At 38.2% G+C, this 27,425-nt stretch overlaps 1 protein-coding gene across 4 annotated transcripts in view; it reads left to right on the top strand.

The window, feature by feature from the left end:
* The window catches only part of TESK2 (testis associated actin remodelling kinase 2), a 76,364-nt gene that overhangs the window by 13,423 nt on the left and 35,516 nt on the right, over nucleotides 1-27,425 (top strand). The window contains exons 1-3 of one of the 4 annotated variants that reach the window (XM_071436603.1): nucleotides 11,741-11,864; nucleotides 16,986-17,078; nucleotides 21,052-21,100. In XM_071436603.1, coding sequence (XP_071292704.1) covers nucleotides 21,056-21,100 — 45 coding nt within the window. In that variant the 5' untranslated portion in view covers nucleotides 11,741-11,864; nucleotides 16,986-17,078; nucleotides 21,052-21,055. Of the gene's footprint in view, nucleotides 1-11,740; nucleotides 11,865-16,985; nucleotides 17,079-21,051; nucleotides 21,101-24,483; nucleotides 24,584-27,425 lie in introns of those variants that run through there. The other 3 variants (XM_071436604.1, XM_071436601.1, XM_071436602.1) reach the window with 3 other exon arrangements.

Genomic DNA, 27,425 nt, shown 5'->3' with positions numbered 1-27,425 from the left:
GAGCATGCAAGGAAGGGAATGCCAATTCATATTAAAAGGAGAATATTACTACAAATAGGACATGGAAAAAGTACAGGAAAAAAGGAAAGGGACATGCTGCTTGGTTTTCAGCCCACGCTCAGCACAATCCCACTGCACAAGCTGTTGGAAAGTGTCAGAGTTTGCAGACAACATTTTCCTGGACTGGAATCTTTATTAACTTGTATTTTATCAGATAAACAGGCACTGCACTATTTGAACTGTCAAAAGTGTTTTAAATCTAAATGTGAGTCTGTGCATTACTGCTGGTCTTTGCAGGATGGCCCTTCACCTGCTTGAGCTGGAAGGGGAGAAGCTCCTGGAAAAGGGATGGTACAAATTTATTGAGGAATTGAGAAAGCATCAGGAAGAGTTGCTTTCCATCATCAATAAATGTTTTCCTCATACCGTCTCTATCTACAGTGATTGTTGCTTTGTCTTAAGGAACAAAGTAGCAATACTGTCAATTTAGAAATTTGAAACACAACAAAAACATCTTTCTGCATAACCTGTAGATTTTCTGGTATTCAGGTTAAAAGTTCTCAGAGAGCAGCATTGATAATGTAAAATTTCATTGGAAATCTCAAATCTTTCTCATGCTTTTTCTTTGTCCTTATGGCTTCAGTTTCAAAGTTCTCTCAAAGTTTGTCATGTGTTGTTTTGAACATTTGGTGAAAGGTTTGTACTGGGAAAGGATCTTTTTTGCCTCTGGAATTAGCAGCCTGATCAGAGGCCCAAGTGTAAGTGTCTGAACACGTAAGTGTTTTTCAAAAACTTTGTAAAACATTAGAGGTGAGATCACACACACAGTATCCATTATATTTGTGATACTATTTGATAGGCTTAAAAGATACTTCATTTTAATTATTCTATTAAGTACTAACTTTCAAGTTTTAGTCTTTAAATATTTTTTCAACATTGGATATTTGACTTTAGAAAAGTTGGAGAACACAAATTGTTAACTTGGTGTTAACATATGAGGACAAAAAACCAATAAAACTTGGTTTAATAACTAGAGAAGTGATTCAGTGTGTGACTTTAGTCTTAATGTGTTTGCTGTATAAAAGTTGTCATTACAGTGCATAAACAGACTTACTTACAATAAGGAAATAGTTATTTGGAGGTGTTCTTTAGTGTAATGACAAAGGCATAATAAAGCCCAATGGCTAAAAGCTGTAATAAGAATTGTACTTATTTTAAAAAAGCGTCTATGGGATGTGCCTTACTAACCAAAATTTTTCTCTTTCCTGTTGCTTTATTAGTGATATTTGTGGCCATCTTTATTATTTCTTTAGAATGTTCTTGATTGGGTTCAGTAAAGTGTTGAGGAAGTTTTAGCTTTCAGCAATATAATACCACCAAATTTGGAAAGTCATGGTCTAGACAATAGGAATTTTTTTCAACTGATGTGTGGTTTTTTTCGCTCTTGAAACTTCTGTAGCCACATCAAGTGAAATGAGATACTTTAAGGTCTACTTATGACAAATAGTGGCAGAAGCCATCTTTTTAGGGTGGAAACGAATAGGGAATGAGTAAGTGGATTATCCTACATTTTGGTTTTGCAGATATAGTATTAGATCTTTTAGGCATGGGGAATATGCTCTGTAACTGAAAAGTGACCCCCATTTGACCAAGGCCTGTCTTCCCTCACTCAGGTGTAGAGCCATTGTTCTTGTCCCTGCCCTTCCTGTGTGATACAATGCCAGTCAGAAAAACAGACAGCAACTCTTCTTGTTCATCTATACCTTTTGGCCTCATTTTTTTATAGGATTGAATTTTAAGCTGAAAATCTTTTCCTTTTGACTAGTGAAGGAAACTCACCTTGCTCAAGGTGACAGAAGTAAGGTATTGGAGGCTAAAGGTCTCTCCTGTGAAGTTATGGTGCTGAAACAAGCTACTAATTGTTTGGGAATACAGTCACTGTATTATGTAATCTGGCCAAGGAGGCTGGAATAACCCTGAAACTTCACTTCAAACTCTGGGGTTTTATTAGAGAGGTGATTCTGATTTGTTTCTTTCTATTCTGGTTCTTGTCAGGAGTAGGAAGCAGCATCATTGTGGAACTGAGGCATAAATGCAGAACTCTTGTGAGTTTGATTTTTCTCACACTGATGTGAGAAAACCAAACTCACATTAGTTTGATCAATCAATCAAACTTTGGAGCTCTTCTTCCAACTGCTAAGATGATTTGTATGGTAACCACTTAACCAGACAGTTGTCTTCCTCTTGCTAATGTTTTTTTTTTGCTATTGAGGTGCCAAGCTGCTGTCATCCTAGTCCTTGTCACTTAATTAGCAAATGCTTTTACAGGGCATAGGCTACAGGAGGAAGTAGTAATAAATAGGCTGTGCTCCAACAGATCATTAATATAGAAATTAAAAACCTCATCTGTGTTGTTAGTGTTTATGGATTGCACCATCGGGGTAAAATACTCACTTCCTCCCCACTTAGCAATTCTGAATTTTAATGACATTTGCATATATCTAAGTGTAGAGCACTCTTACTTTTAGCAGAATTAAAAATGCTTTGAAATACAAGGTAGAATGGAGGGTTAACTCATATTTACTATCAGAAACAAGTTCTGGTTTTTATTAATTTATTTTCTGGGTAGAAGTCTTAAGATATGCATGTTATAATCATCTTAAAACATCAGCTGATGAAACACTGGGATTGAAGGAGAACCAGGCTGCAGATTTAATAAAAGCCATGTCTTTAGTAGTGTTGTTGAAATATTTTAAGAAAATTTCCAAAACTATGCTTCCATAATGCTTCTTCCTACAGTCCTGCTTGGCATCACTACAGTCAAGTCTAGAACTCTAATGAGTAACACAAATTAAAACAGGGTGAAACAGTTCTTACACTATGTTTCACTTTCTCTGATTGTGTCAGACAGCTTTTCTGTTGAAGAAAGAAATATTTAGAAAATGATAGAACTACCCTGAAATGAACAATTTGTTTGAAGACTAAAAAGGCAGAATAAAAATCACTGAAACAAACTTGATGGTAAAGAATTTTCTGTCAGAAAAAAAAAAGGAACATAGTTTAATTTAAAATTGTCTATTTGAAATGGATTTTTTACCTGCTTGAAAACCTGGCCTCTCCTCAGCCTTGCTGAAGAGCTGATACATGGAATGTCCGAGGTAAGTCTTTGTTGTCCTCACAAATAGAGTGCTCACAAATTCTGTCAACAGTAAGAAAGACACTGATACTGTAACAAGTACCCTGCAATAGGAGATAACCCCCATTTGGATTTGTGTTCAGTACAGTGACTGCTGTAGTTCAGAGTCCTTTGGGCCTTTGATTTCCTCCTGTCGGACAAGTGCCAATCTGGGTATCATTGTGCAGTTTTCCCAGGGCAAAACAGGTGGCAAGATTCCCTTGGCACTGAAATGTTTGTGTGCTTTTTTGTCTTGTTTTCCATAATAATTTCTCAAGCACGGTTAAATGAGATCTGTTTAGTTTTCTCTTCTGGATGGAGATGTGCTGGGTTGGCAGCTCTGGGATTTTCTGTGTTTTGCCAGCTGGCAAACATGCACATTTGTGTAAGCTCATTCATAGCTGATACTGAGAGACAGGTGCTGATTTACTGTTCTTCAAATAACTGTGCTGGCATGTGTCCAGTGTTAACATGACTGCGCCTAGAGAACAAGAGTGCATCACTTAAAAGCTTTGTGAGACACCTCTGAGGCACCTCTCTGGACTCTTATTTACTGGGACTGGCACCAGGGGACAGTTAAATATATTTCAGTGGTGGATTTCATTACCTGTGCCTGGGGAGTGTCTGTGATGTTAATGCATACAAATGCATATGTGTTACTGCCTAATATGAAGTGTAAAAATGAGAACTGCAAATTACTATTGGTGGGACTAACAAAATAGAGATGCTTACAGTCAGATCCATAGGCAATGCTTCTCCTTAGCTCCTTAGCAGCCACTGGAAGTGAACTATTGGAACTTCTTCCCAATAGATGCTGAGGCCCTATCGAAACTATAGGAACAACTTCTCCCGTCCAGTCCATGTGCTTCCTGTGTCTGGGAGTTGCCACAGCTGCTGTCCCTCGCTGAGACTGGCACTGCCTGGGGTGCTCTGGGGCGGCTGCAGGGCCCTTTGCACTGGCAGCAGCTCTGCAAGGTGGGGGCCCTCTGTTTGATGGCATTAGGGGTTGAGGAGAGGACAGAGCTCTGAAACATCGGCTGGAGTGATCGATACCGAGACAGCGTTGCTTTGTTAACTAATCCGGAGCTGACAATGTGTCTCACACTGACTCACTGCTGCTGCTTTGTAACATTCACATCAGCTGCCTGCAGTTAAGTCCTGCAAATCCAATTCCTGTGCTTCCTAGCCTTTACAGGCCATGAGGAGACATAAGAAACTGCATGGCATATTTAATTAGCTGCTTGTGTAAGAACCTAACTCTCAAGAAGAGCAGTTTCATGAAGGCTTAAATAACAAGAAATGACTTAGAATTTTTGGTTTTGGCTGTAACCTGAAAATTATTGACTGTATCAATTTATAAAAGCTGAAGTATCTTCAAGTAAGCAAAATGTGGCTTCTTCCTGCTTCCTGCTCTCTTTTTATTTGTGGTTGTGATCAGGTTCTAAGTGCTGTGATTATAATAGCAATAGTATATCAGTGGGCTCTGTTCTGAAAGGTGAGACAGACTTCCTTACTTTTGCATGGTAATGTTTATTTGAAAGATTTATAAAGGAAATCTAAGGAAACTATTTCTGTCCCAAACAGAACTTTCAAGGCTCCCATAGAGTTTTGAAAAGAAATTCCACAAATGTGTTTGAATACCAATGATGAGATTATTGGTGGGGGGGGGGGGGGGGGGAACAACTGTGTGCTCACTGCCAAACTGTTCATACACTGTAAAAGTTAGGAGATACAATTTCTGTGTCAGGAAAACTCAGTCCAAAGTATTGATTTCTTCAAAATCATCTGCAGATTATGTAAGTATCATTATCTTTTATACAGAATAAACCCATAGTAACATGGGAAATATTTAACCGTAAGTATTAAAAATTAAATGGGAAAATAGGAACAGAGATATGATATCTGATTATGTATTATCCTTGGATGCTACAGCAGTCATTTGCAGATGTCAGTCTTCCAGTTTTCTGGCAGGTAGATAATATCACCTCAATTTTATAGACCAGTGAGGTAACAAAAGAAAGGGAGTAGCATGCTCAGGGCTGCTCAGTGAGCTGAGGATAGCTAACATTGAAAATTGAGAATAAGCTCTCAGTTATGAACTTTAAACTCATTATTTCTTTTTCTTTCCTGACTATAATATTACTCAGGTATAAAGTACATGGCTGAGCTGTTTACTGAGGCTGTGGTAAAGCAGTGCTCATCCAGTGTCCATGTTCCATGTCCTGGATTGCAGAGGAAAGTTTATATGGTTACATTCTGCTGAACTGGCTGCAAAATCAGTCAACTTCTCCACCCTGGGCTGTGCCTGTTTATTTCTCATCTCAAACTGTGGAACAATAGTCCTCTGATGAATTTGTGCTTTCTCTCAAAATAAGACTGTAGTCTCTTTTTGCCTTTATGGCTTGATTGAGATCAAGTTAATGGCAGAGGCAGAGATATGTGCACAGATTCCTATCAATAAATGGTTTGTTTAAAATAAAAGGGTGCTCTATTATGGGCCCTGGTTCTAGATTACAGTGGGCAATGAAGAAAAACAAAATACAAAAGAAAAATTTAGGGTTTTTTGGCACACAAGTGGATTTACAAAGTATCAATGGTACTGCTGTATTACTGATTAGAAATTCACTTTAGTTTGGAAAAAAAAAGGATAATTTGACCGTAGGTGTGGAATATTCTCTAGTAATTGAATATATTTCTTTGCTGAATTGGTGGTGCTAGAAGTTACTAAAGTTATCAAGTTAGGACCTTTGTTTGACTAATACTGAGCTTTTGTACTAAAGGGAAAATGGTAAAGTCTCCAGCTTTTTCTATGTATTTCTCTCAACTCTTTTTAGCATTAGAAATTAGTAGAATCACAATTACTGCCAGACTTTTGAAAGCTTTTGGGGTTTATTTTGTGCCTAGTTTCTGTAGATCTTCTGAACCTGTGCTAAAGCTCTTGTAACACATGCTGACTGGTTTTGCTTGGCAAAGTTTTGTTACATTTGGCATGTCTCTCTTCTTGCTGCAAGAAGTTGTAGTATAGTGACATTCTGTATTACTGCTCTGAAAACAGCCACAACCCATCTGACTATCTGGCATCAACAGAGCAGCTTACTATTATCTGAACTGGGGTATTTCTTTCAGCTTCTATTTGTCATTGCAAATTTTCCTAGTGATATGAAATTTTTGATTTGATACAGGCATCACTGCTATGAGAATGTGTATCTGACAGTGGGTACATTTTAATGTTAAGGAAAACATTTCAGATTACAGTCTTAGAAGCACTATGATCTGAGCTGAAGAGCAGGTTTATCTTTGCTGAAGGGAGCTTTTCCAGTCAACCATAGAGTTAAGGCATTCTTCTTACACATTCGTCCTCGAGGCGTGAATATGCATCCCTGTAAGTGTGATGACTTGGTGGCTTGACTGTGAGACTTGGATAAAATACAGCTGACCCTATGTTTTTAAAAAATATTTCTTCTGCTGTCACAGCAAGGAAGTAGTCTGTGTTTGAGAGAAGTTTTGCATCAGAGCCAAATTGCTGGTCTGCTTCCCTGTGGAAGACTTTTTTCCTGTCATTTGGTAGGCACTCTTATGATGAAGCCTTTTCTCTCTAACAGTGATTACTGCTTCATCTCACGTGCCTCAAAAGCTTTATTGTTAACCCAGTCAATCAAAATTAAACTGTGTAAAATATTTAGTGCAAATGGCCTAGAATGGTAGCTAAGGGAATGTCTTCATCTCTTGTCATCAAAGAGAAAATATTTGTAAATCAAATGAAGACAGAGAAGCAAATGCAAGGAAGGTGAAATATTTGGACCAGAGGGGACTGCTTTAAAAATGGTGTTTTGGGTACATGGCAGCAAAGGTGAAGGTGAAATGGCTGGATGATGACCAAGATGTGTAAAAGAATGAACAAAAAATTGGTGTGTGCTAGAGCAGCAACATGATTTTATGGAGTAGGCTGTATAAGTAAAGATCTGTAAATGTATTTAAGCAGTGAGGCTGGATGCCAGAAGGAGGGGAAGGTAAGGAAAAACTGGAAAGCAGTTAAATGTTAAGTTTTGGAAGAGAACTGTGACAAAATACTTCCAGCTATATAATGTTGATTTGGAAAATAATGAAAATGCAATGAAAAACTAGGAGCACAGCTGAAAACTGTGTTGGCAGATTTACAATATCAGTATTAGGAAATGTTCTTCAGATGTTTATTCCAGGGCCACCTGGAAAGGTACAGTGAATACAGATCAAAAAGGCTTTGTGAAAGATGAAATCAGGCTAGATTTCAGCTATTGCTTAAAAATACCTCCCCTTCAGTCCAGCAGAAAGTGGAAGTAATATAAATGTTTGGATTTTCAGAGAACCCTGACAGGCATATATGATGTAATAGATAAATAATAATCTAAATTAAATATAATTTTTTTAACAATAAAGAGTCTTACAGCTAAGCAGCAAGCTGAACATTAAACCCCCCAATTTTTGCATGACAATCCTCATGAACTTTATATAGTGACTACTTTTTTGGAATGTGAGCCCTGCTGAATCACTATTATGAGATTTCCTTAAAATGCATCACTATTTCTTTACCTGTATCTGTGACTTCCTCTACTTCCCTGAATAAAGGGGTAAGGATCAGAACATGGTCTGATGTGAGCAGAGCCACACAGGTAACCATAGCCAGGTCAATGTCCAAAGTGCTTTGATCCTAGGAGAATCAGAGTGCAAAGGGACAGTTTTACTGCCTGTCAGCAATAAAACAGGGAGGCAATAGCTGGTTACTGTGACCTTGCAGATGGAGTCACACACATAGGTAAGCAGACCGAGAAGCTGGAAGTGTGAGCAAAGCAGCTGTAGGATTGTCAGAATGTTTCTAAGCAGAGAGCCGTGATCCAGACATTGCTGAAAGGTTATTTGGTCTGATATGCAAGGAGCCATAATTAATAATAGTGTTAACAGCTTTGAAAGCTTCACAGCAGCCTGCAAGTTGCATCAGTGAGAGGTTTGACTTGCATGAGTGAATCCCTGTTTATGTTGAGTATACAGGCGTATGCCTGAGGCAAACTGCCTTGTAAACAAATGTTAAATTGGATGAGCAGTATTGCCAAAATATTTACTAATTTTCCTTCTGGAGTCAGGTGGTTGAAGCATGACTTCCATGCTTTTATGGCACAGAGGTGGCCTGAAAGGAGAAGAAGGATTAAAACTTAGTTTGCAGGGCTTTGGCAAGGCATGCCAGGAGAGACAAATTTTGTCTAGGGTATGACTGATGGGTAAGTAGGCATGGAGGGCAGAGCTGACAGCTCCTTCCACGTTGATAATTCAGTTTGACTGAGACCTTAAAGACAGAACCTGTCAGATCCTTGTTGGCCTTGCCATAGAAATGCTATTTGCCAGTTGTGCTTCAGAGGAGAGAACATGGTTAGTCTTAAGTGTATTCCAGGTGATTAGCATTGTGCTCCATAATTTATAAACTGATAGTTGATTTTATTCATAATATTGAGTATTGTCCTCTTGAGAAAGATGCCCCCTCACCTCCAGTTCTGCTTCTTCCTCCTTGCTTAAAAGATAACTAATGAAACGAAGAGTCCCTTTTTCCCCTCTCTCCCTTGGTTTGATTAGGAATTTTGCTGTCCTGTCAGATATTGTAGAAATACATCCTCCAATATCAGAAGAATATACAGAACTTAAAATTGCTCGTGTTACTTTCCTCTGTCCTTTAAGTGAAACAAAACATGGTGTTATGTTGGGTACTGTTTAGAGACCAGATAATTGGACAGACTCTGCTGCTCTGTGTGTAAGAAACTCGAGAAATTTCCAAGCATGGGAAATATGATTTTCTAAAACAAACAAAAGAAAAGCCTATTGACCTTGCCACCAAACCTTGTTCAGTCTGTCAAGATAGGAAAGACTTCAGGATAGCCTAAAAGAGAGGATGAAAAGTTTTGTCTTTGCAAAAGTAGCTCAATTTTCTCTGGATGTGCACTTAGTGCTGTGGACAATCAGACCTTTGAGAAGCACTTGTTGACCGCTTCTTGTTGCATATCAGACCTGAACATCCAAGAAGCATGCAGGATGCAGTGACCCAAAAAGTTACCCACCTTCTTTTCTGAGGTTTCCTTAGCTTAAGAAAAGCAGTCTGAACAAGGAAAAAGGTCCTGTGATAAATTCTACTTTTACTTCAGAGTTGAGGCAAAAGAGCAGGAAATTTTGGCATGAAACTGAATGAATTATAGAAATGGGCAAGAAATTAAGAGGTAGCTGGCAGAGTTAAGGAGAAGGCAAATACTGTTTAAGACCACATTCCATCTGAGTTCCTGATTGCCTTCTACCTGTATTCATTCCTTTTTGGCAAACTTTGAAGCTTCTGTGTTGGTGGAAAGCTAATTTCTGTTGAGAGCATCTCTGACTGTAGGAATTAAGTCACTTCAAATTCTTTCCCTGAGAACCCCAAATTACTCCACCACATCACCCAAGATTCCTAACCTTTGTCTCAGAGGAAGTGTGTTGATTTAGCTGCTGCTGTGTATAGGTTCAAAGCATCGTCCTTTCTTCTTTATTTAAATTTACATTGTTGAAGTTTTCTAAGTCTATGAAAACATTTAAACTTTTCCCCCCAACCCAAGGTATTACTTCTAGTAAAACTAAGGTATAACTAAAATATGTTTTAAAAGGCTCTGCGTAGACATTGACCTGTCCAACTTAGTTTATTCATTCAAATTGGCTGGGTAAAATTAAAAGTTAATGAAAGTACACAACTGACACAGGAAACCTAGCAAGTAACAATAAACCTCATCAACTTAACATGCAATCATCCTGCTTAAAACCAATAAGCATGCCAAACAGGCAAGACAGGTTGTGTTGAGAATGATTCTAGATTATCTTGTTGTAATGCATTAAAGCTGTAGTTTGACCAGTTTTATTTTAAAACCAATATTACCACAGAAAGGAGTGCCATGCTTGTGAACTTACTGTTGGTTTCTACTCAGTGCTGGTTTCTATATCCTTTTCCACCCCCTTTCCCTGATCCTTCTTGCTCTGGGATTACTGGGTGACTGTAGGTGAGGCATTTGAGGAGCTCATGTACATAAGCAGGGAGGAAGCAGGAGGAAAAGCAGCTGAGGGCTTTTTTTCTACTCAGTGCCTCGATGTTGTTTACCACACTCACCTGGGATGTTTCCAGTGCTACCCTATACCTGAAACTAGGACGGCAAGAGGCAACTTAGAAGTGTTAAACCAGACACACACCTGAAACATGACACCCTTTCCTCCCTGTACATCCCCGTGCTGAATTCTTGGGCTTTGTGTCTAGATGACAATGTTTCAGCTAAACATGCCCCTTCTTCTTGCACATAGTGGTGTGCAAATAAAACTTGAAAATAGGTATCACTTGCTGTCTCAGAACTGCCAGGGAGGGAGCCTTACTTTCAAAACCCATACCCCATTTTCTTCTTGCATCTGCTTATCATGGATTCAGTTTTTCTTTCTGTAATTAACATATCATAGCTAAAGGAGCCTTTTACTGGAAAAGATGAACAGTCTTCTGGAATAAAAGCAGACAGACTGCTGTTGTTGAAAATGTAGGTAGTTTGTATGTACCTAAGTCATAATGTTGATTTCAGTTTTAAATTAGAAAGCTGATGAGTCTTAAATTCCTGTAACACAGACTTTCCTAAGCTAATCTCCATAACATGAATGAATTTGCCATGGGGGTAATTCAGTGTTTTGAGAAATACATGTTTTCTATTTATGAGCTGCAGGTACTGATGTAGGAAGAAAATGGTAACATAATTTCCATGAATACTACCAGTATGTGTGTGGGAATGCCCAACTGCAAGGAAATTCAAAGGCTTGGCAAGCCTTTCACTATTGTGACAGCTCCTTTCTAATAGCAGCACACATCTACATAACACTTGACAGATGGGCTGGTTTGAGTACCAAGTTAGAAATGACCACAGCCCTGCATTTCTGCCTGGGGAGAGTCATGCTGAACAAGGTGCTGGTGCTGTGCAGTTGCCAGAGAAATCCTTTTTTTTCCTGCTGATGCTGTACAGCCACTACTGACACCCTGGTGAGGTGGTCTGTGCAGGAACCTCTCTGCTTTACAGCAGGGGTTGGCAGGAATGCTTTCAGTCCCCTGGATCATAGTCTATTTTCAGCAGTAAACACTGAGTATCTCCAAAATCTGCCTGTAGCTGTAAGCAACAGGTCCTTGTATAACACATTCTGTGAACAATGACAGCAACCACTGTAGGGGGAAAAAATGGGTATGAAAATAAGTTTCATAGGTCTTGGAGTGGGAAACTTTGTGCACAAGCAGATGGCTTCCTTCACTTGTTCTAAGGAGCTGATAGTTGGGTTTTTTTCAACTTCTCAAGCTTTCTGTCATCATGAGTTGCAAGAGAAGAGCAAAATGCCGTTTCACATTTGCATAGTATGCTTTTAGGAAGTCATCTCTGTGATAAAGACTGCAGAAATTGGTGTATGGATCACTTTTGTCATGAAGGATCTCTACATTGCACTACAACAATACTGGTTCTTCAGTCTTTCATTTCATATCCTTACCATTTTTTGCTTCTATCCAATAGGTAAGGCACAGAACTTCAGACCAGGTAATGGCTTTGAAGATGAACACACTGAACAGCAACAGAGCAAACATGCTGAAAGAGGTTCAACTTATGAATAGACTCTCACATCCGAACATCTTAAGGTACACTGGCTTTTTTCTGAATCATCTAGAGATAGGTTGTCTTTAGTAGGGCTCTCCTCTTTCCAATTTTTACTTAGTTATTTTTTGTTGTTGGTTTATCTGTTCTGAATGTGTTAGGATCAATGGCTAATTTAATAGATGAATGGGAGGAAGAAGAAAAGACTTAAGAGAGAAAAACCCAAACATGGATTTTGCTATCTGGAGTTTACCAGTAATGAGTAACTTGTGTTAGACAAAAACAAGTGCTCACATTTTAAATTTCTAATGAATCAATAAAGTGATATGAAGAGTGAAATTTGACTTCTTTTTGTGAATTTAAGCTATTGCAAATTTAACACTATTCAACTAACTTATGGTTATTAATCTTAAAATTAAAGAATGCAAAATGCCATAGCTGTTCCCTAGTATTAGGTTTGCTTTCTAGTTTTTGGGATTTTCTTATTGCAGTATTGCAAGGTGGGATAAGAAGGACTGAAGAAAAGAAGCTAGAGTTGAACTAATCTAATTTATATGCTTCTGGAAGGAAAAGGGTAGTTCTTGCCTTGCAACAGATTACTGCATGCAAATCCAAGATGTTCCAAGGTGTATCTTATTATTCCTTAAACCATTTTAGTCTTGGTTTCTCTTCTATGGTGATGTGACAAGCAATTAACATAATTAGCTGAAGCCATAACATGATGAAATTTGAAGATGTGATGATAGTGCACCAAATGACCAGTTCTCCTAAGCTGCTCTTGCACACCTGGGATCCATTCCTGATCTCAGTTCTTTCTGAAAAGTTTTGGAGACACGGTGAACTCTGTTACTAAATTTCCTTTTCTTCACCATTCTGTTACATAGTACAGACATAATACTGATTCCTAAAATCCTTTATAACTGATTTTTCTGATCCTTGAAATCCTATCTCAGTCTTCATCAACTGATTTGTATCAATATTATCCTGTGTGTTTCCTTCAGTATTTATGAGGACACATAAATGTCAGAAGCATTTGAAATATCTGTAAGGAGCATCCCATTGCTTCATGTGTTTTCTAGTATTCTTTTTCTTAAAACCTCAAAACCCTGTGAATTTAAAGAATTCTTATTCATTGTAAACTGTGTTGGTTTTATCATAATATATTTATTCAAGTGTTGTAGTGATCTATCCCTAAATGCAATTCCTAGTCTGTTTTCTCTGCTCCAAGGTGAGGTGCATTCCAAGCAACTCCTCCTTCTGTCTGTTTGTTGTTGTTCTTATTTTTTTTAAATTTAAATTATATAATCGATCTGGTTATTTAGATTTCAGGATCATTAATTGTGTCTTATATTTATTCCCCACATTTTCCCTTGATTTCCATTTTTCTGAATCCTTTGATAAACAGCATATGACCCTGGGACTGATAAAGCTGCTTTTCTAATAAGGTTTGTGGAAAGAGTAACTTTCCAAAGTAAAATTGGCATTGTCAGAATCATCAGCTCAGTACACTTAATCAGTTTCTTTATCAACTTTGTGTGGTTGGTAAATCTTACTAAAAAAAAATCTAGCTCTACAGCTCTGTTCAAAATCAATAATTTAATTTGGGTTGGGATGAGGGAAAGTAGGAAAGGGATATATTGACAGGCCAAAAGCATTCAGTTGTCCCTAAATATAACCCTGCCCCCTCTTGAATGGGATTACAGAGGTGTTGCTGAGAATAAAAATATTGTGCTCAGTCCTGAGTAACTCCTGAAATTTAGGTGTCTTGTGAAGTAAAAGAGATCATATTTGTGATGTACTGGTCCCCTCTGGCCTTAGAGCCTATGAATAATTTGAAATCAGCAGTGTTACACAGATGGTCCTGAAGGAAGAACAATAATGTATTGATTTATGTATGAAGCAGAAAAGGAATTTCATTTGTTCTTCCAGTTATTATCCAGGACTGGCAGAGAAATCTTTTTCTTTTTGTGCTCAAGTAAGCAGGTATGAGTGAACGCATCAGAAATAAATTACTTAAATAGAAATGGTCTATCTTTGCACAGGTTGTTTAGAAGAATAAACTGCATTTGATTTATGAATTGCTTGATTTGAGGCTTCTTCAAAAAAAGCAGGCTCTGGTAAAATACTGCCTTTTTCTTATCTGTTAGGTAAGTCCCCTTGCTACAGGGAGCAGAGTTATTCCTACAGGAAATCCAAATGAGAAAACGGTATTTAGTTTGAGTTGGTTTTTTACTGAATTATAATACACAGTAAAAACTACTACTTTTCTGTGTAGGACATAACTTGATGGTCTTATATATTAGTTATGTGTCATTTAAGTTTTTGTCTAAGTTTTACTGCAGTGTTTTCAATTTCTTTATGTCTGGGAGAAGATTTTGCCCCTCTTAAATGTTACCTACCTATGTGTCTGTATATACCTGTATATAAACAAACACATGCAATCCTCTCTGTTTAGATTTCATAAATGTGTAAATCGTTAGTGCTTCTGCTAGTCTTGTGAAACAGCTGTTTCCCACTTTAGAAACACATAAAAATAATTAATGCTAATTTGCACTTAAAGTGGTGAGAGGTTGTGTTGCTTGTTTGACAACATTGTGCTGTCAGATAAGAGCAGCTGAGTTGTATTGCTGAGAGGTTTTTAGGAAAATGTTCTAGAGTGACCTGTTCCCACTGAAACATTTTCTGGGATTATTTTTGGAAATTTTAAGATTGTATTAGTATTTAAAGGGAACATCCTCTTCAAAGAAGTTCTAATATATAACTTTTTTTCCTGGGGCTATGAGCTATCTCAGTTCGCTGTTAAATATTTTTTTCATCTAATTTCTTTCCTTTGAAGTTCTTCTGTGTTACTGAGTAAGGTGTTTTGTCACTAGCATCAAGTTCACTTTTCTATTGATTAGCCACTGGATCTCCTCCACATGCCTTGAAGGTGTCCTCTGATTTTTATGTAATTCATCTCTGAGCTTCTTCATCTCCTCTGAGCTCTGGGGCTACCTACTGTTAACTTCCACTGTAAACAAGTTTCCTTCCTTCCTGTTGCTAGCCAGTATGGATAGTAATGGGTTCTTAGGCTGAAACATTGGGATCACATTGTGCAGTGGTTGATTGAACCAGGTGAGGACTGCAAGGTGCTCTGCCATCAAATGGCTTGTAGAATTATGGAACTGGATAAATACTGGCTTTACAGCCTCCACAATCTGCTCTCAAACCCTCTCAACATGTGTAGGATAGCAAGTTAATGTTTTAGAAAGTGAATGTCAGATTCAGCAATGAGGCATTTATTTTAGTACACTAAAACCTTCCTTAAGCTGGGAGTGTGTTTTTGAACATCCTGATGAGTAATACCTCAGATTTGTTACTGAATCAGTGTTTTTGTCCAAGAGCTCTTCTGTAGTTTATATACTTAAGTGTTATGGAAAGAAGATGTTCTTCTTCCTTGGAGTGCATTTTGTAGCCCAGGATCATCATTATCCTTTGGGTAATTAAAAAACCCATCCCTTTGCCTGTGCTCTAAAATATATAGGAGCTTTTTACAAGCTGTCAATTCCCATGTGCCCACAGTTAGCTTCAAGATGTTAATGTGAAGATTTTGGTACTTTTGCTGTTGATTGTACTGATGTTACTAATAGTATTGCTGACTATTTGAAACTGCTTTTCCTTCTGTGCTGTCCATATCAACTCCTTTTAAGAGTTACAGATGCCTTTTGAGGTTTTTATCCAGACTCTGGTCACTCTTCTGGAGTGTGAGTTTGTCAGTAGTTGCTGACTTCCTTCCATTCCTGGGCTCAATAGAGATTACCTAAAGGTGCACCTGTGTTTTTACCTTACTGATGCTTTTGCACATCTTGAGGAGATGGAATTGGGTCAAGGTGTTTCAGCTTCTCTTGGTGAGTTTCAGTTTTACTTGGTGAAGTACTGATCTGGGTATTTAGGCTTTAAAGGCAACAGGCTTTATTTGCCATGGAGTTAAAGGCTAACATTAAATTTCCACACTCATTTCAGTATTTCTGTACTCAAATTCTGCTCTTGGCCAGCCATATAGATCCATCTTGATTAGAAGAGAGATGTAAGTGAAGACTTTAGTTTTCACTTACCAAGTCCCTAGTAAGTCTACCATCCCCATGGTAGGATCATAAAGATTCCAGTGGTCAAATATATGTGTATATGTAAGCTTCTAATGTATTTTCCATGAAGAAAATGAGAGGCTGCCCTCTATTAGAGGATTTATTTTGGCAGAAAATAGAACTTCTTTTTCAGTCTGTTAAGGATATTTTAGAATAGAAGACTCCAGCTCTTGCAGCTACACAGGCATGATGGTAAAAAATAGGGGATTTGGGAGGTTTTTTTGTCTGCCTTCCTCTTGTTTCCTATTTCAGCTAGCAGATGTGATTCTAGAGGCAGAGTAGGTGTTAACTACAATGTAGTAACTTTTTGTTCAGTCACTGTCTGGTGTTTATAACAAACTATGTGTGGTTTTGGTTTGCTGGTTTTTCCCCAGGGTCCAGGTTGGGGACATTTTAGGAATGGACAGGGCAGAAGCAGACGAATGGTGTTCAAGGAGTGTTTTCTTTGTTTCTACCATCAGCCTCATCTCCTGTCTCCATCTCACTCCTGCATACAAGTTAAACATGGAGAATTAAAATGCTTTTCTTCCTCTTATCTACATTTCTTCCTGCCTTGGCTGTGGGATGTGCTGGTTTTATCACATCTTCCCTCAGACAGATGGTGAGAGGAGGTGTGGAAAAGTGAGCTGAGGTTGGGGTTTGTACCATGTGATGTTTCCTATAGCCACTGTAATACAGGTTAGCTGGTACATGGCAAGACTGTAATTGCTGAGGTTAGGGAAAACAGGAGTTGGGAACATTTCTCCACTTCTTTATTAGCTTGTGTCCTGTTTAAAGTGCAGTGCTGTTCAAGGGTTGGGTTAGATCAAGCACCATGGTTATGAAAGGGTCTGGTCTATGCTTGTGGATGTGCTGTACCATTTTGTTACTTTCCTGAATGCTGATATGCTGCTGTAGTCATGAGTTTTCACCCAAATCAAAGTAAGAAAATTGGTCTGGAAAGGACTCAACAAATCTCCATCCTTGTGTCCTGAGCTTGGGAGCCTTCAGTCTACAGCCTGAAAGACCTGATAGCTTTTTTTTTTTGGTAATATCTTGCAGATGTGTTTTTCTCATACAAATGAAGTGGTGTGCTACCAATGATTCTCCCATCTCTTGTGCTGTCTCTTAAATTGGTGTATCTTCAATTTTGAGGTAGAATTTCAGTCTTTAATATCACTATTGTTTGCATGAAAAAGTATTTCTTTATTTGATCTGTACCTTGGGGACTTAATTTAAAACATTCTGTACACAGAAAGTCTTAGCTCATGTCTTAAGTGTTCTCGTGGGAGCACTTGGAGGTATTGCTGCATGTTTGGCTGTGAGCATGCAGGCAGATTGACTCATTGATTAAATCCACCTTCTTGTGTGTGCAGCACAAAAATAAGCACACTGTGTGCATATTCCATGAACTCCTTTCAAGGAGAATTTTATTTCATCCCCTTTGAGACAAATCTATCACCCTGGGAACACAATACCAGGGATTTTTTTTTGTGTGTGTAGTTTTATCCTTTCAAACCTTCCTTTTGGTTAAATTGCTTGTGATGGACTTTGTTACAATAGCCAGAAGGATGGATTTTGTCTTTTAACATCCTTTGTCCTGTACTGAACAGTGCTTTAACAGGAAAGAAAATTGCTTTTTCTTCTCTTTGTGTAACGTGGTTATCAAAAAGGAGTATTTTAGAAAAACAGTGTACAAGGCAGCAGAAGAGAGGCTGTATGTGTTGTGTGTAATATGTTACAGAAATTATAGATTAAATGCCTTACCTCTTCTAGAATCAAGATGCAAGTGTAGAAAACTTAAAATACATTTTTAATCTAGCGTGGTTCCTAAACCATTAAGGAGGGCCTAAATGCAGACTTAATATTTTTATTTGCCCTCTTCCTTCTCCAAGTCAGTGCAATGAAAAAAGCATGTGTCTTTTCTGACCTTTTGTCTCTGTTACTGAGCCTGTACTAGAGGCTTTTGCATTGGTGTGTTTGGTTTGTTTCTTTTGTTTAATGTTATCAAAGTGCTGAATTTTCTCATATAAGCAGTAAATTTTTGAGGGCATCAATTTCTTTTGTTGAACTGTAGCTGCCCCAGGTTTATCCACTGAGCAGGAATGTGTCCCAGTGAAGTTCTTTTAACTGGAAGCATGTGTTCAGTGTCTGGATATCCACAGAAGCTGTGTGATCTGGATATTAGTTTTGTTTGATAAATTAAGGCAAAGATTTCAGACTGAAGCTACAGTATTGAGTCTCCCTTTTTTTGTCCAGGATTTTCTCCCTTGCCATCTGACTGAACTGAAAGTAGTTTGTGTAACCACTGTGAAGGACTAAGAAATATCCAGACTTCTCTTGATTTTCTTTAGGAGGACAGATTTACCAGATTGATTGTTTATAAAATGAGATTTCCAACATGTGTATAGATTGCTGAGATTTGTTAGAAAGCATTTGATAGTGGAAATGTGCTGCACTGTATTTAGTTGGGTGGACTCAAGTATCATCCTTTCTATTTGCAGCTTCGAAGAAAAATTTTCCAACCAGATTTTGGAAGTGTTTCAGCTTGCTGATAAGGCCAGATACACTGTCTTGAAAATAAACTTCCTTAAATCTGCAAATGATCTCCTGTTTTGTGGATGATTGGCCTACTGGAGCTCATTCCAGCTAGAAATGCTTATAGGAAGTGTAACCTTTGGCTGACAAGGCATTCTGCTGGAGTTCACCTACAAGCACATTTTGGCTCAGGAGACAGTGTGTCTAGCCAACAGGAATAATCTCAGCTGTGCTGGACCAGCATGTCAGCTTCCTATCCACACAGCTTGGAATCTCATCTGGGGCAATCTCAGAAATTGAAACCATGTTAAATCTTGCTTGGTAATTGTATTTCCCAGTAGCAGCTGGGTGTATTATCTTTTAGTGAAAATCCTTTCCAACAATGTCTTGTAGCAGTTCTTGGCTTAACCAAGTGGCTTATTATTGCTTGATAAAACAGCTAAGCAGAAGTTTTCCAGAAATTTGGATTGCTAGAGGTCTGTTCTATCAATTTATTTTCCAGAGCCTGAAAACTGAGATTCATTCACACAAAGTTTAAATGGCTTCAGTATGTTGCTTGTAAGCTCATTAATTCTGTCTTTATCAGTGTATTTGGTTTCTCTTTTCCTGGGTAATAGTTTCTAAATATGTGGGGTTTATAAATGTATCTTTATGTCCAGCTTTTTTTCCATGAGATCATGATATGGAGCTTTGTTTTTTGATTTTTGATTCTTAGTAGAAATCCTAAGCATGTGAGAATTTTTAAACTTACTCTTGGTAACTTCATTCAATGTGTCTTTGCTGCCTTAAGCATAGGTTCACAAAGGTAATGATTTTGTTTCTATTGAGACTTCCCTTGACCAAAACGGATCAAAATATTATTATTTTAAATTACTTAATCTCAGTTTTTGTTGAATGAAAATATTGCCATAGCAGGTTAATTTTGTGTAATTGGACAGAGAAGATAGTACTTTGGAAAGTTGTCTTATAGAGAAAGTAATATATTGGAATTGTGTACTTTCCATTTTTGCTTGAGAATAAAGCCATTAACACCATGCCTGATAGCTCTGGAGCCTTTCAGAATGAACTAAGAAATAGATTTATGCTCTGAAGAAGTCTGGGTTTCTTCATCTCAGGAAGTTTAATTTGTCAATTTCTTTACAAAATTGTTCATATGTTGATTGCTGTATGAAGTGAAACTCAGAATGAACAATGCTTTGCCTACGTGCTATATCTAAAAGAAGCTTCTTCCCTTTCTCCTGAGGGCCTGATCATGCCCTATGATTCTACATTAAACAAGAGGAATTGGATTTTCAGTGTCTCTCAAATTAAAATTCCTATATTCAGGGAGTATTGTTTGAGTGTTTGAGGTAAGAGCAGGCAGTAGACGTTCTAATTCAAGCCTTGCTACTTCTTGGGTTATAAAAACAGATTTCCACAGCTCAGATCATGCAAAGGACCTTACCTATATTATTTTGCTTTGGCTGCTTGTAATTTACCAGTCAGCTGTTAGACAAGAGAACAGTGAGGATCATTCATTTCTTCAAAAGCAGCTTAGCTGAACTAGCACTACATGTCTTGCATCATTTTGTGTTTAAATTCGGAAGTGTTTCAGGATATAAAAGGTCCTTTTCCTTTGAGTTGTTGTCCACAAGATTCCCGTGTCACATTTAATGAAATCATACATGTCTATGTCTTATTTGCAAAATAGAAATTTCTGAACATTATGGAAATGACAGACAACTTGGTTTTGCTTGCTGAGACCAAAATCTAAATGCTAAAACTGAGAATTAGTTAATCTATAAAGAACGAATGCTTGAACTGTGCGGGGATGGCTCTAAAGTGTTTAAAATGTTAGCTTTACTGAACTTTCTCATGGGAGATGTTTACTAGTAGCATTAATTTACATTTTGTCACTTTTAAGTTCAGCTTGTATGGTGGTAAAAATGAGCTTTCAGTTGTTTATGGCACATTCTGTTGCTTTCCAGAGAAACCAAGGGTGGCAATCATTACTATTAACAGCAGGAGTCTGAAAATTGTGCAGTGTAGGTAACACTTGTGGAATGTGTCTATACTGGATACTACTGAAACTTGCTTCTATCCAAGTGTTGGAAAGAGGAGTTTGGGGAGGGGAAGTATACATTGCATATGTGCTCTCATATTCCTGAGTGGTTAAGAATGGGATAGGAAGAAACATCTTTATGCTTAAACAGCAAAATGCAAAGAGAAGTAATTTTCTGTTTATGCAGACCAACAGTGGATTACTTGGCTTAAACTTCCTTAAAATAGGACTCTGAGACTGTTCCCTTCTGCATAAATCATTATATGTTGGCCTTTGCTTATAGTCAAATTAATAACTTTCCATTTTGAGGTTGAGCTGTCTTCTGTGCTCTCTTGGAACTGCTAATTCAAATTATATTATAGTGTAGGTACATGATTTTTTTGTAATGAGATCTTTAAATAATCAGTGGTGAGGTATGCAGTGTCTGTGAGGCTGATTTTTTTTTTCTCTTTCCTCCTTTTTTGGTGTATCCTATATTAGTTGTTTTAAAGAACAAAAAAGAGGGGGGGAAAAAAGCCCAAACCACTTTTCTTTTCTTGTTTCTTGTAGGTTTATGGGTGTCTGTGTGCATAAAGGACAGCTGCACGCTCTTACTGAGGTAAGACTATTTCATAATATACATACTGAATATGAAATATCCAGTTCTCAGAACAGATTCTGCAATTGCCATTCACCTTGAGTGAAGGTTCTTCTATGGTAACTGGTGAGTTAATCACTCACTATTTGCTATGTTAAGGGAAGATTGCAGAATCAGCCCTCAGAACTCCACTCGCAGCCCTTGTATGTCTTTTCTCCTCAGAAGCACTTACTGAGGTGAAAAAAAAAAATCACAGTAAGAACGTAAAACTTCACTGATAATGTTCTAAATGAGAGATGTGCATTACCATTGAGCTGCCCCTAAATATTATTTGTTTCAGTGGCATTGCATTGTATTTAAGTCTTATTTACACTCCAGTTGTACATTTCACAAGTGAATCAATAACATTTCAGCTGGGTTGTTATTGTATTCACTCCCTCCCACTTTCATATTACAGCTTAATCTGGATCCCCCATAAAAAGGAATTATTTCATTGCCCAAGATGTAGGTATCAAATATGAAGCTGAAGTTTCCATTCATATGTGTTCCCACCCTACTTTATTGGGTTGTTTGTTAAATCCCCCTGTACTGCTCAGGAAAAACAAGAAGAGAGTATTCTCTTGTTAGGAATAGTGCTCCCTGTTTAGAGTAAAAATCAATAAAATGCTTTGCCTGTTGAATTAGTTTGAGTACAGACTAAAAGGAAACTCGTGGTTGGTAAAGTTCATGTTTCTTATTTACGTCTGTATTGTAGGAACTGCTCAATTAAAAGATTAACCCTTTCCCACCCTCCCAAAGACAAGTCTGCTATTAATTAGCAATTTAAGCAGGTTCCTGGTATGATGTGCTTGCCAAGGACTGCTGTAAAATGAGGAGGCTGAGGAGCTGTGTGCCAATTAGCAGGATATGTGTCACCATCACTTTCTGTAACTTAAAGATGTCACTCTGAGGCAAAGATGCACATATGTGGGCAGTGAATTTCTTCACCTTCTGGGGTGACAATGTTGTAGTTCTCATTCTAGCTGCTATTGCAGAGATGCACTGTGGTTCAGTGTCTGTATCTCTAGTGGAGCAAAGGTAAAGAGACTTGCAGAAATTTCAAGATACAGCAGGAGTGTGAGCACTTTGCCATGAAAGGGACAGTTTATTTGATTTATTCTTTCTGGTTTTTTTTTCTCCTCCCTGTGCTCAGTAGAGGAAACATTCCTAAGATGGCTGATCAAGTTATTCAGACAGGCTTTGCTAACATTATTGCTGATTTCTTTTGGATATCTGGTAAATTGAAACAGGGAGTTTTGGGCCATTCCACTCACTGAACATTATCGTAGAAGAGGTGGAGCTTCATAATTCTTTATTGTACTTAAACTTGGAAGATTTTACTCAATGTGGGTTTTTTGTTTGGTTATTTTTTCCCTTCCTTCACAGCAGTTGCTTACCATTTAAATAACCCTCCCCACCCAAAAAGCCAAGAAAATGAAAACAGCACAGATGCTTCCTCATAGTGAGCTAACTTTGTAGCTGCTGCTTTGTTCAGCTATTTTTGAGTTCTTGGCAAGCAAATAAATCTAAGAAAGACTTCAAAGAATAACCTTTTATAGTTATAATTCAGAATAACAGAAGAGATTCCTGAAGCATCTTGAGACCAAAAAGGAAAAGAAGTTTACTGCAACATTTTGAGAAACAGAATAGCTTTAGTGACATTATAAAAGTGTAATTAGTGATTACTGCTTTTCTTCTGTGAACAAAGATGAACATTTAATGCCTTCAATAGGAAAATGACAGAAATGGATGTTATAGGGAATCCACACACAATTTTGCCCAGTAACATAGCTACTCTTAAATTTCAGAGAGCTTTTAAAAGTTAAAAACTGTATGTGCTCCAAGTGATGGAATTGTCTTTTCTGGCAACAGTAGTAGCATTTTTCTTCTTCAAGTGTGTGTAGAGTAATACTTGAATTCTGAAAGCTTCTGGAGGTTGGAGAAGGGGGCTGAAATGAAGAGCTGAAGGAGTTATTAGTAAGACAGACAGGGTGAATCACCATTTCAAATATAGCCCAGGAGGATAAACAAATTGGCCACTGTCTCGTGGCTTTTTTCAGCTTGTGGTCCACAGAGGTGGTCTCCTTGCTCCCAGTGCTCAGCATAATTGACACCAGCCTGGCACTGCAAGTGCTCAGAACTTCTGCCAGGGTTTCAGTTCTTTGGAGATGAAACTGTTGATTCAGAGGCCCATTGGTCAACAGGTGTCTGAGTCACTGCAGGGAGAATCCTCTGGCAATTGCCTGTGCTGGACCTGTTCTGTAATGGATTTAATTATCCCTTCTTGTGTTTTGAGAGTGCAGTTGATGATATGCCTATGTATGAGGGATACAGCACCACTTAGAGCTTATGTCTGAGGGCAGCATGATGGGAAATCATGTTTATTTTATATATGTGTATGTTTCCATAACAGAGGAAGTTGAGAACTTGTGCCAAATGTTTGGTGACTGGATTTAGACAACTTGTGCGATTAACAGGCAGGGCAACCTCAAATGGTGTTAGAGGAGCATTGAGGATTTTGTAAGCCTGTTAAGGGGCTGCATTAGGAATATGCAGCACTTTGTTATTGGAAGGCAGAGTTTGAAGCATTACAGATTTCTTTTCTTGCATGTTTACAGACACAGGAGGCTTAAACGCAGGAGTAGATCATGCAGAGCAGGTTTTTGCCTGAGGAAGGTGTTGATCCTGTGTATGCCTTGGGATTTTCCCTTTTGGCAGCATTTTGTGTTGATTTAATTTTCCTGTCTCAAGTGGCTTTTGTTTTTAAAACTCTTGAGCAAGAGGCAGTTTCTGTTTGTTTTGGTTTTTTTTTTCAAAATAAGAATGGAAATGTTTAATTATAGACTGCATTAGGACTTTGGCCTTGTTCTGAATCCACAGTCTTATCAGTTTTGATAATCCAATTTTTTTTTTTTAAGTTCTCAAGCCAGAAGCTATGGTATATGCCTCTTCTGCAGTAATTCAATATCCTTAGATTGACAGAACAGCTTAGGCTGCCAAGGACCTCTATCCCTGCAAGCACTAAGTTAAGAAACATTTAAGGAAAGCAGAGTAAATGCTTTAATGGGTGTATCACCCAAATGAGCTGGCAGGCATTAGACTGCCTCACTAATGTTGAGCTCATGAGCACAGATTTGCCATGCTTGTTTTCTCTAAAACCAGAAACTGGGTATTCCTTTCTCAGCATTCAGCTTTAATCTGAAGCTGCTGGTTTGTTTCTGTTTAGCTACAGGAATCTGCAGTGCTTCCTGCTGTACTCACATGCCTCTCCAAACTAATTTCAGCCTTTCCCTCAGGCCTCTCTGTGTTTTCCAGCCACTTTCCTAATCTGACAACTCTCTTCACTTCCATTTCCTGGCACACAGCAGTATCATAAGTCTGGAGAAACTTGCAGAGTAGCAGAGTCTCTGGTGTCAGCATGGGATGCTGCAGAGCATTGAGAGGCCAGCTCAGCACTACTGCCAGGTGAGCAGACAGACAGACAGACACTGTGTGCTCAGGGGACATGGAGCCTGAGCCAGTGGGGAGCAGCCATGGCTCAATAGCAATTGTGTATGATTTTATCCCATACACATCTGTCATGGAATGGCTGCATGGGCAAACATCCATTTTAGATGGAAGACAAACAAATTTGTGTGTTGTAGGTTTTATAGGCCTGTGCTATTATACTGGAACAGATAAGGTAGCAGCATAAAGTCTAGCATATAAAAGTCACTTAATACCTTCTTGCAGATCTTGAATTGTTTGTTGAACTCAGTTAAACAGGTTTATCTGAATTTCTAAGAGACAGGTCAGGGTAAAATCTGGTTATAATTAGATGTATATTTATATATGCACAGAATGAATCATACAGCTTGATAATTCCTTCTGGAAGGAAATGAAAGCCTTGGCAGTTGTGTGTATAGAAGATGAGGAATGGAAAGTTATTGTGTGTTGATTGGGATATCTTGAAATTGCAGTGCTTCGGGGACAATAGTTAATTGTTGCAACACAAGTTTTATGACTATTAATTCATACTGTGTGATAATAAAAATGTGTGCAAATGCACTGCTGCCACAATCTGATTGCTCAGTGTGGGATCTGACATGCAATGGAACTTTCTCAGGCAGAGAGCAGGGCTGTTGCAGTGTGATAGGAACATGTGGTTGGTGATGGAGGGGTAGCACAGTGTTATTTTAGCCAGCAGCTGTGTGAGCTGAGAGCTGCCTGAGATGCTCTCCTGAAGCCTTTCACATTTGTTCCTTGCTGGTGAATGGCAGAGTCAGACTCATGGAACACCACAGCAGATAGCTGGGGTGGGATCAGAAGCATTCAGTGTAGCTGGGCAGCCATGGTTTTCAGGTGCTGTTTCATATGGCAGTGGGAAAAGTGCTAAAGCTCACTGTAATGAAAATGCCAATGTCCTTTGAAGAGAGAGGGTTGTTTTCAGTAAGTTCTTTGGTGATAATGGAGAACTTCCCTTCTCTGCTTTGCTTCTCAACAGCAATAATTTAAGTAAACAATAAATGCAATTAGTGGAGTTTCAGATTTTTGGAGACCTTCCTTTTTTAGCATTTTTTCTTTTTTACTTTTGGAGATAGCACTAATTAGAAAGGAAAAAATATTGAAAGCTTAAAAATCTCAGAATTGTTTCAATGGTGCTGAGTTGCCCTTTGACAAGGACTAGAAGGTAAGTTCTTAAAGTGGGAAAGTTCTTCTGATATACAGCCTTTCACAAGCAGAGTAAATAATTAAAAGTATTTAATTATTCTTTCTTTTTTCCTCCCCTCAGTTCTTGGTTATCTTTCTATGGAGAGCCTTTGACTCTAGAATGGAGAAAACCAGACAGACATCACTTAGGTCTCCTTTTCTGAAGCTTTATGCTACAGCTAAAATAGTAGTAGTAGTAGTAAATGTATGTAGTCATACATTGCCTTCCAGATGGCAATTGCACACTTGTGAGAGTTTTAAAAAGGCCTGAAATACCATTCCTTCCCTGCTCCCTCCTTTCCTCATCTCCTGTAAGACTCTCAAATCCCTACTTTTGTTCCACCAGTGTGATTCATACTGTTTGAGTAACTTAGTTTTACTCATGTAGCACTACAAATATTTAACTGAGCTTTGGTGCTGGCAGTAGGCTGTCAACTCTGGAGAACTGGTGTCTTTGGAACTGTAGTTCCTATTAGCACTTGTTCTGCAAATATTTCATGCAGCAAAGGAATTGTTCCTGCTTTAGGTATTACCTGTTTACCAGCTGACATTTAGTTCCTGGATAAGTTGGCTCTGGTGGTATTTCTCAAAAAAAAAACCACCAAAAAAACAAACAAACAAACAAAAAAAACCAACCACACACACACACAAAAAAAGGAGAATAGCTGTGATGTGAAGTTGGTAAGTCTGAGCTTGGAGATGACTGAAGAGAAAATTACAGCTGTGCTTAAGGTAGCACCGAGTAGAAAAATGAAAGAATTTGAGGGACTCTCATTTTCATCCTGTTAGAAAATATTACTTATTTCCTGGATACTGCTGTCCAATTTCTAGCAAAAAACCCCAACAATTCAGAGATTTATTAGGGAAGTCCTTGAATTCATGTTAGGTAGATTGTACCTAATGTGTTCAATGAAGCCCTACTGAGTAGAGGCTCCCAGATCAGTTTGTATTCCTTGATATCTTGTACTTACTAATGCTTGTGCATCACCTCCCCTTGCTTATTGAAATATTTCCTAGACACTTTATATAGTCCTTCTGACTGAAGTATTGGAAAAAGAGAACTCAAAAGGAGGAGGAAAAAAGCAGAGGGGTGGGAAAACTCTAAAGATAATTTTGTCCTTTATCTCTTCTCAGATTTGGGACCTAATTCTGCTCCAATTTGGTCTCATTTGCATACATAAAGCATCTTCCTTGAATGTATGAAGGCCTTGGGCAGTATGTAAAGTTATTTGTTTCATGGTTTTGTGGTACTGGTCACTGCTTTGACTTTCTGGAGGAACAACATGAGCAATGATGCAAGCTTTCTCTTGGATGTTTCTGTTTACAGCCCAGAAGATACAGAATATACCTGTTAATTCTAAATATCTTTCCTTTAGGGGAATGAGTCTCGATACAGAACAGTGTAAAAAGGGCATTTACTTTGGAGTAACTTTAAAAAAAGATTACCATGCAATGATGACAAATGATCTTTCAGATGACTTCCAACAACTGACAGCCAGAATTTTTAAATGCCTCCTGGCTGTAGGATGCAGCAGAAGGGCTGTGGTGTAAACTTAATAAGAACTCAAAGTATGCATAAAATTCTGCAGATTAAATTTATCCTTGTGATCTCTCAGCC

This window comes from Agelaius tricolor, unplaced genomic scaffold (genome assembly GCF_023055355.1).
Source record: "Agelaius tricolor isolate 1412-34295 unplaced genomic scaffold, bAgeTri1.0.p SCAF_11, whole genome shotgun sequence".
In the NCBI taxonomy this organism is placed as follows: domain Eukaryota; kingdom Metazoa; phylum Chordata; class Aves; order Passeriformes; family Icteridae; genus Agelaius; species Agelaius tricolor.
This window is presented reverse-complemented; position numbering and strand designations above follow the sequence as displayed.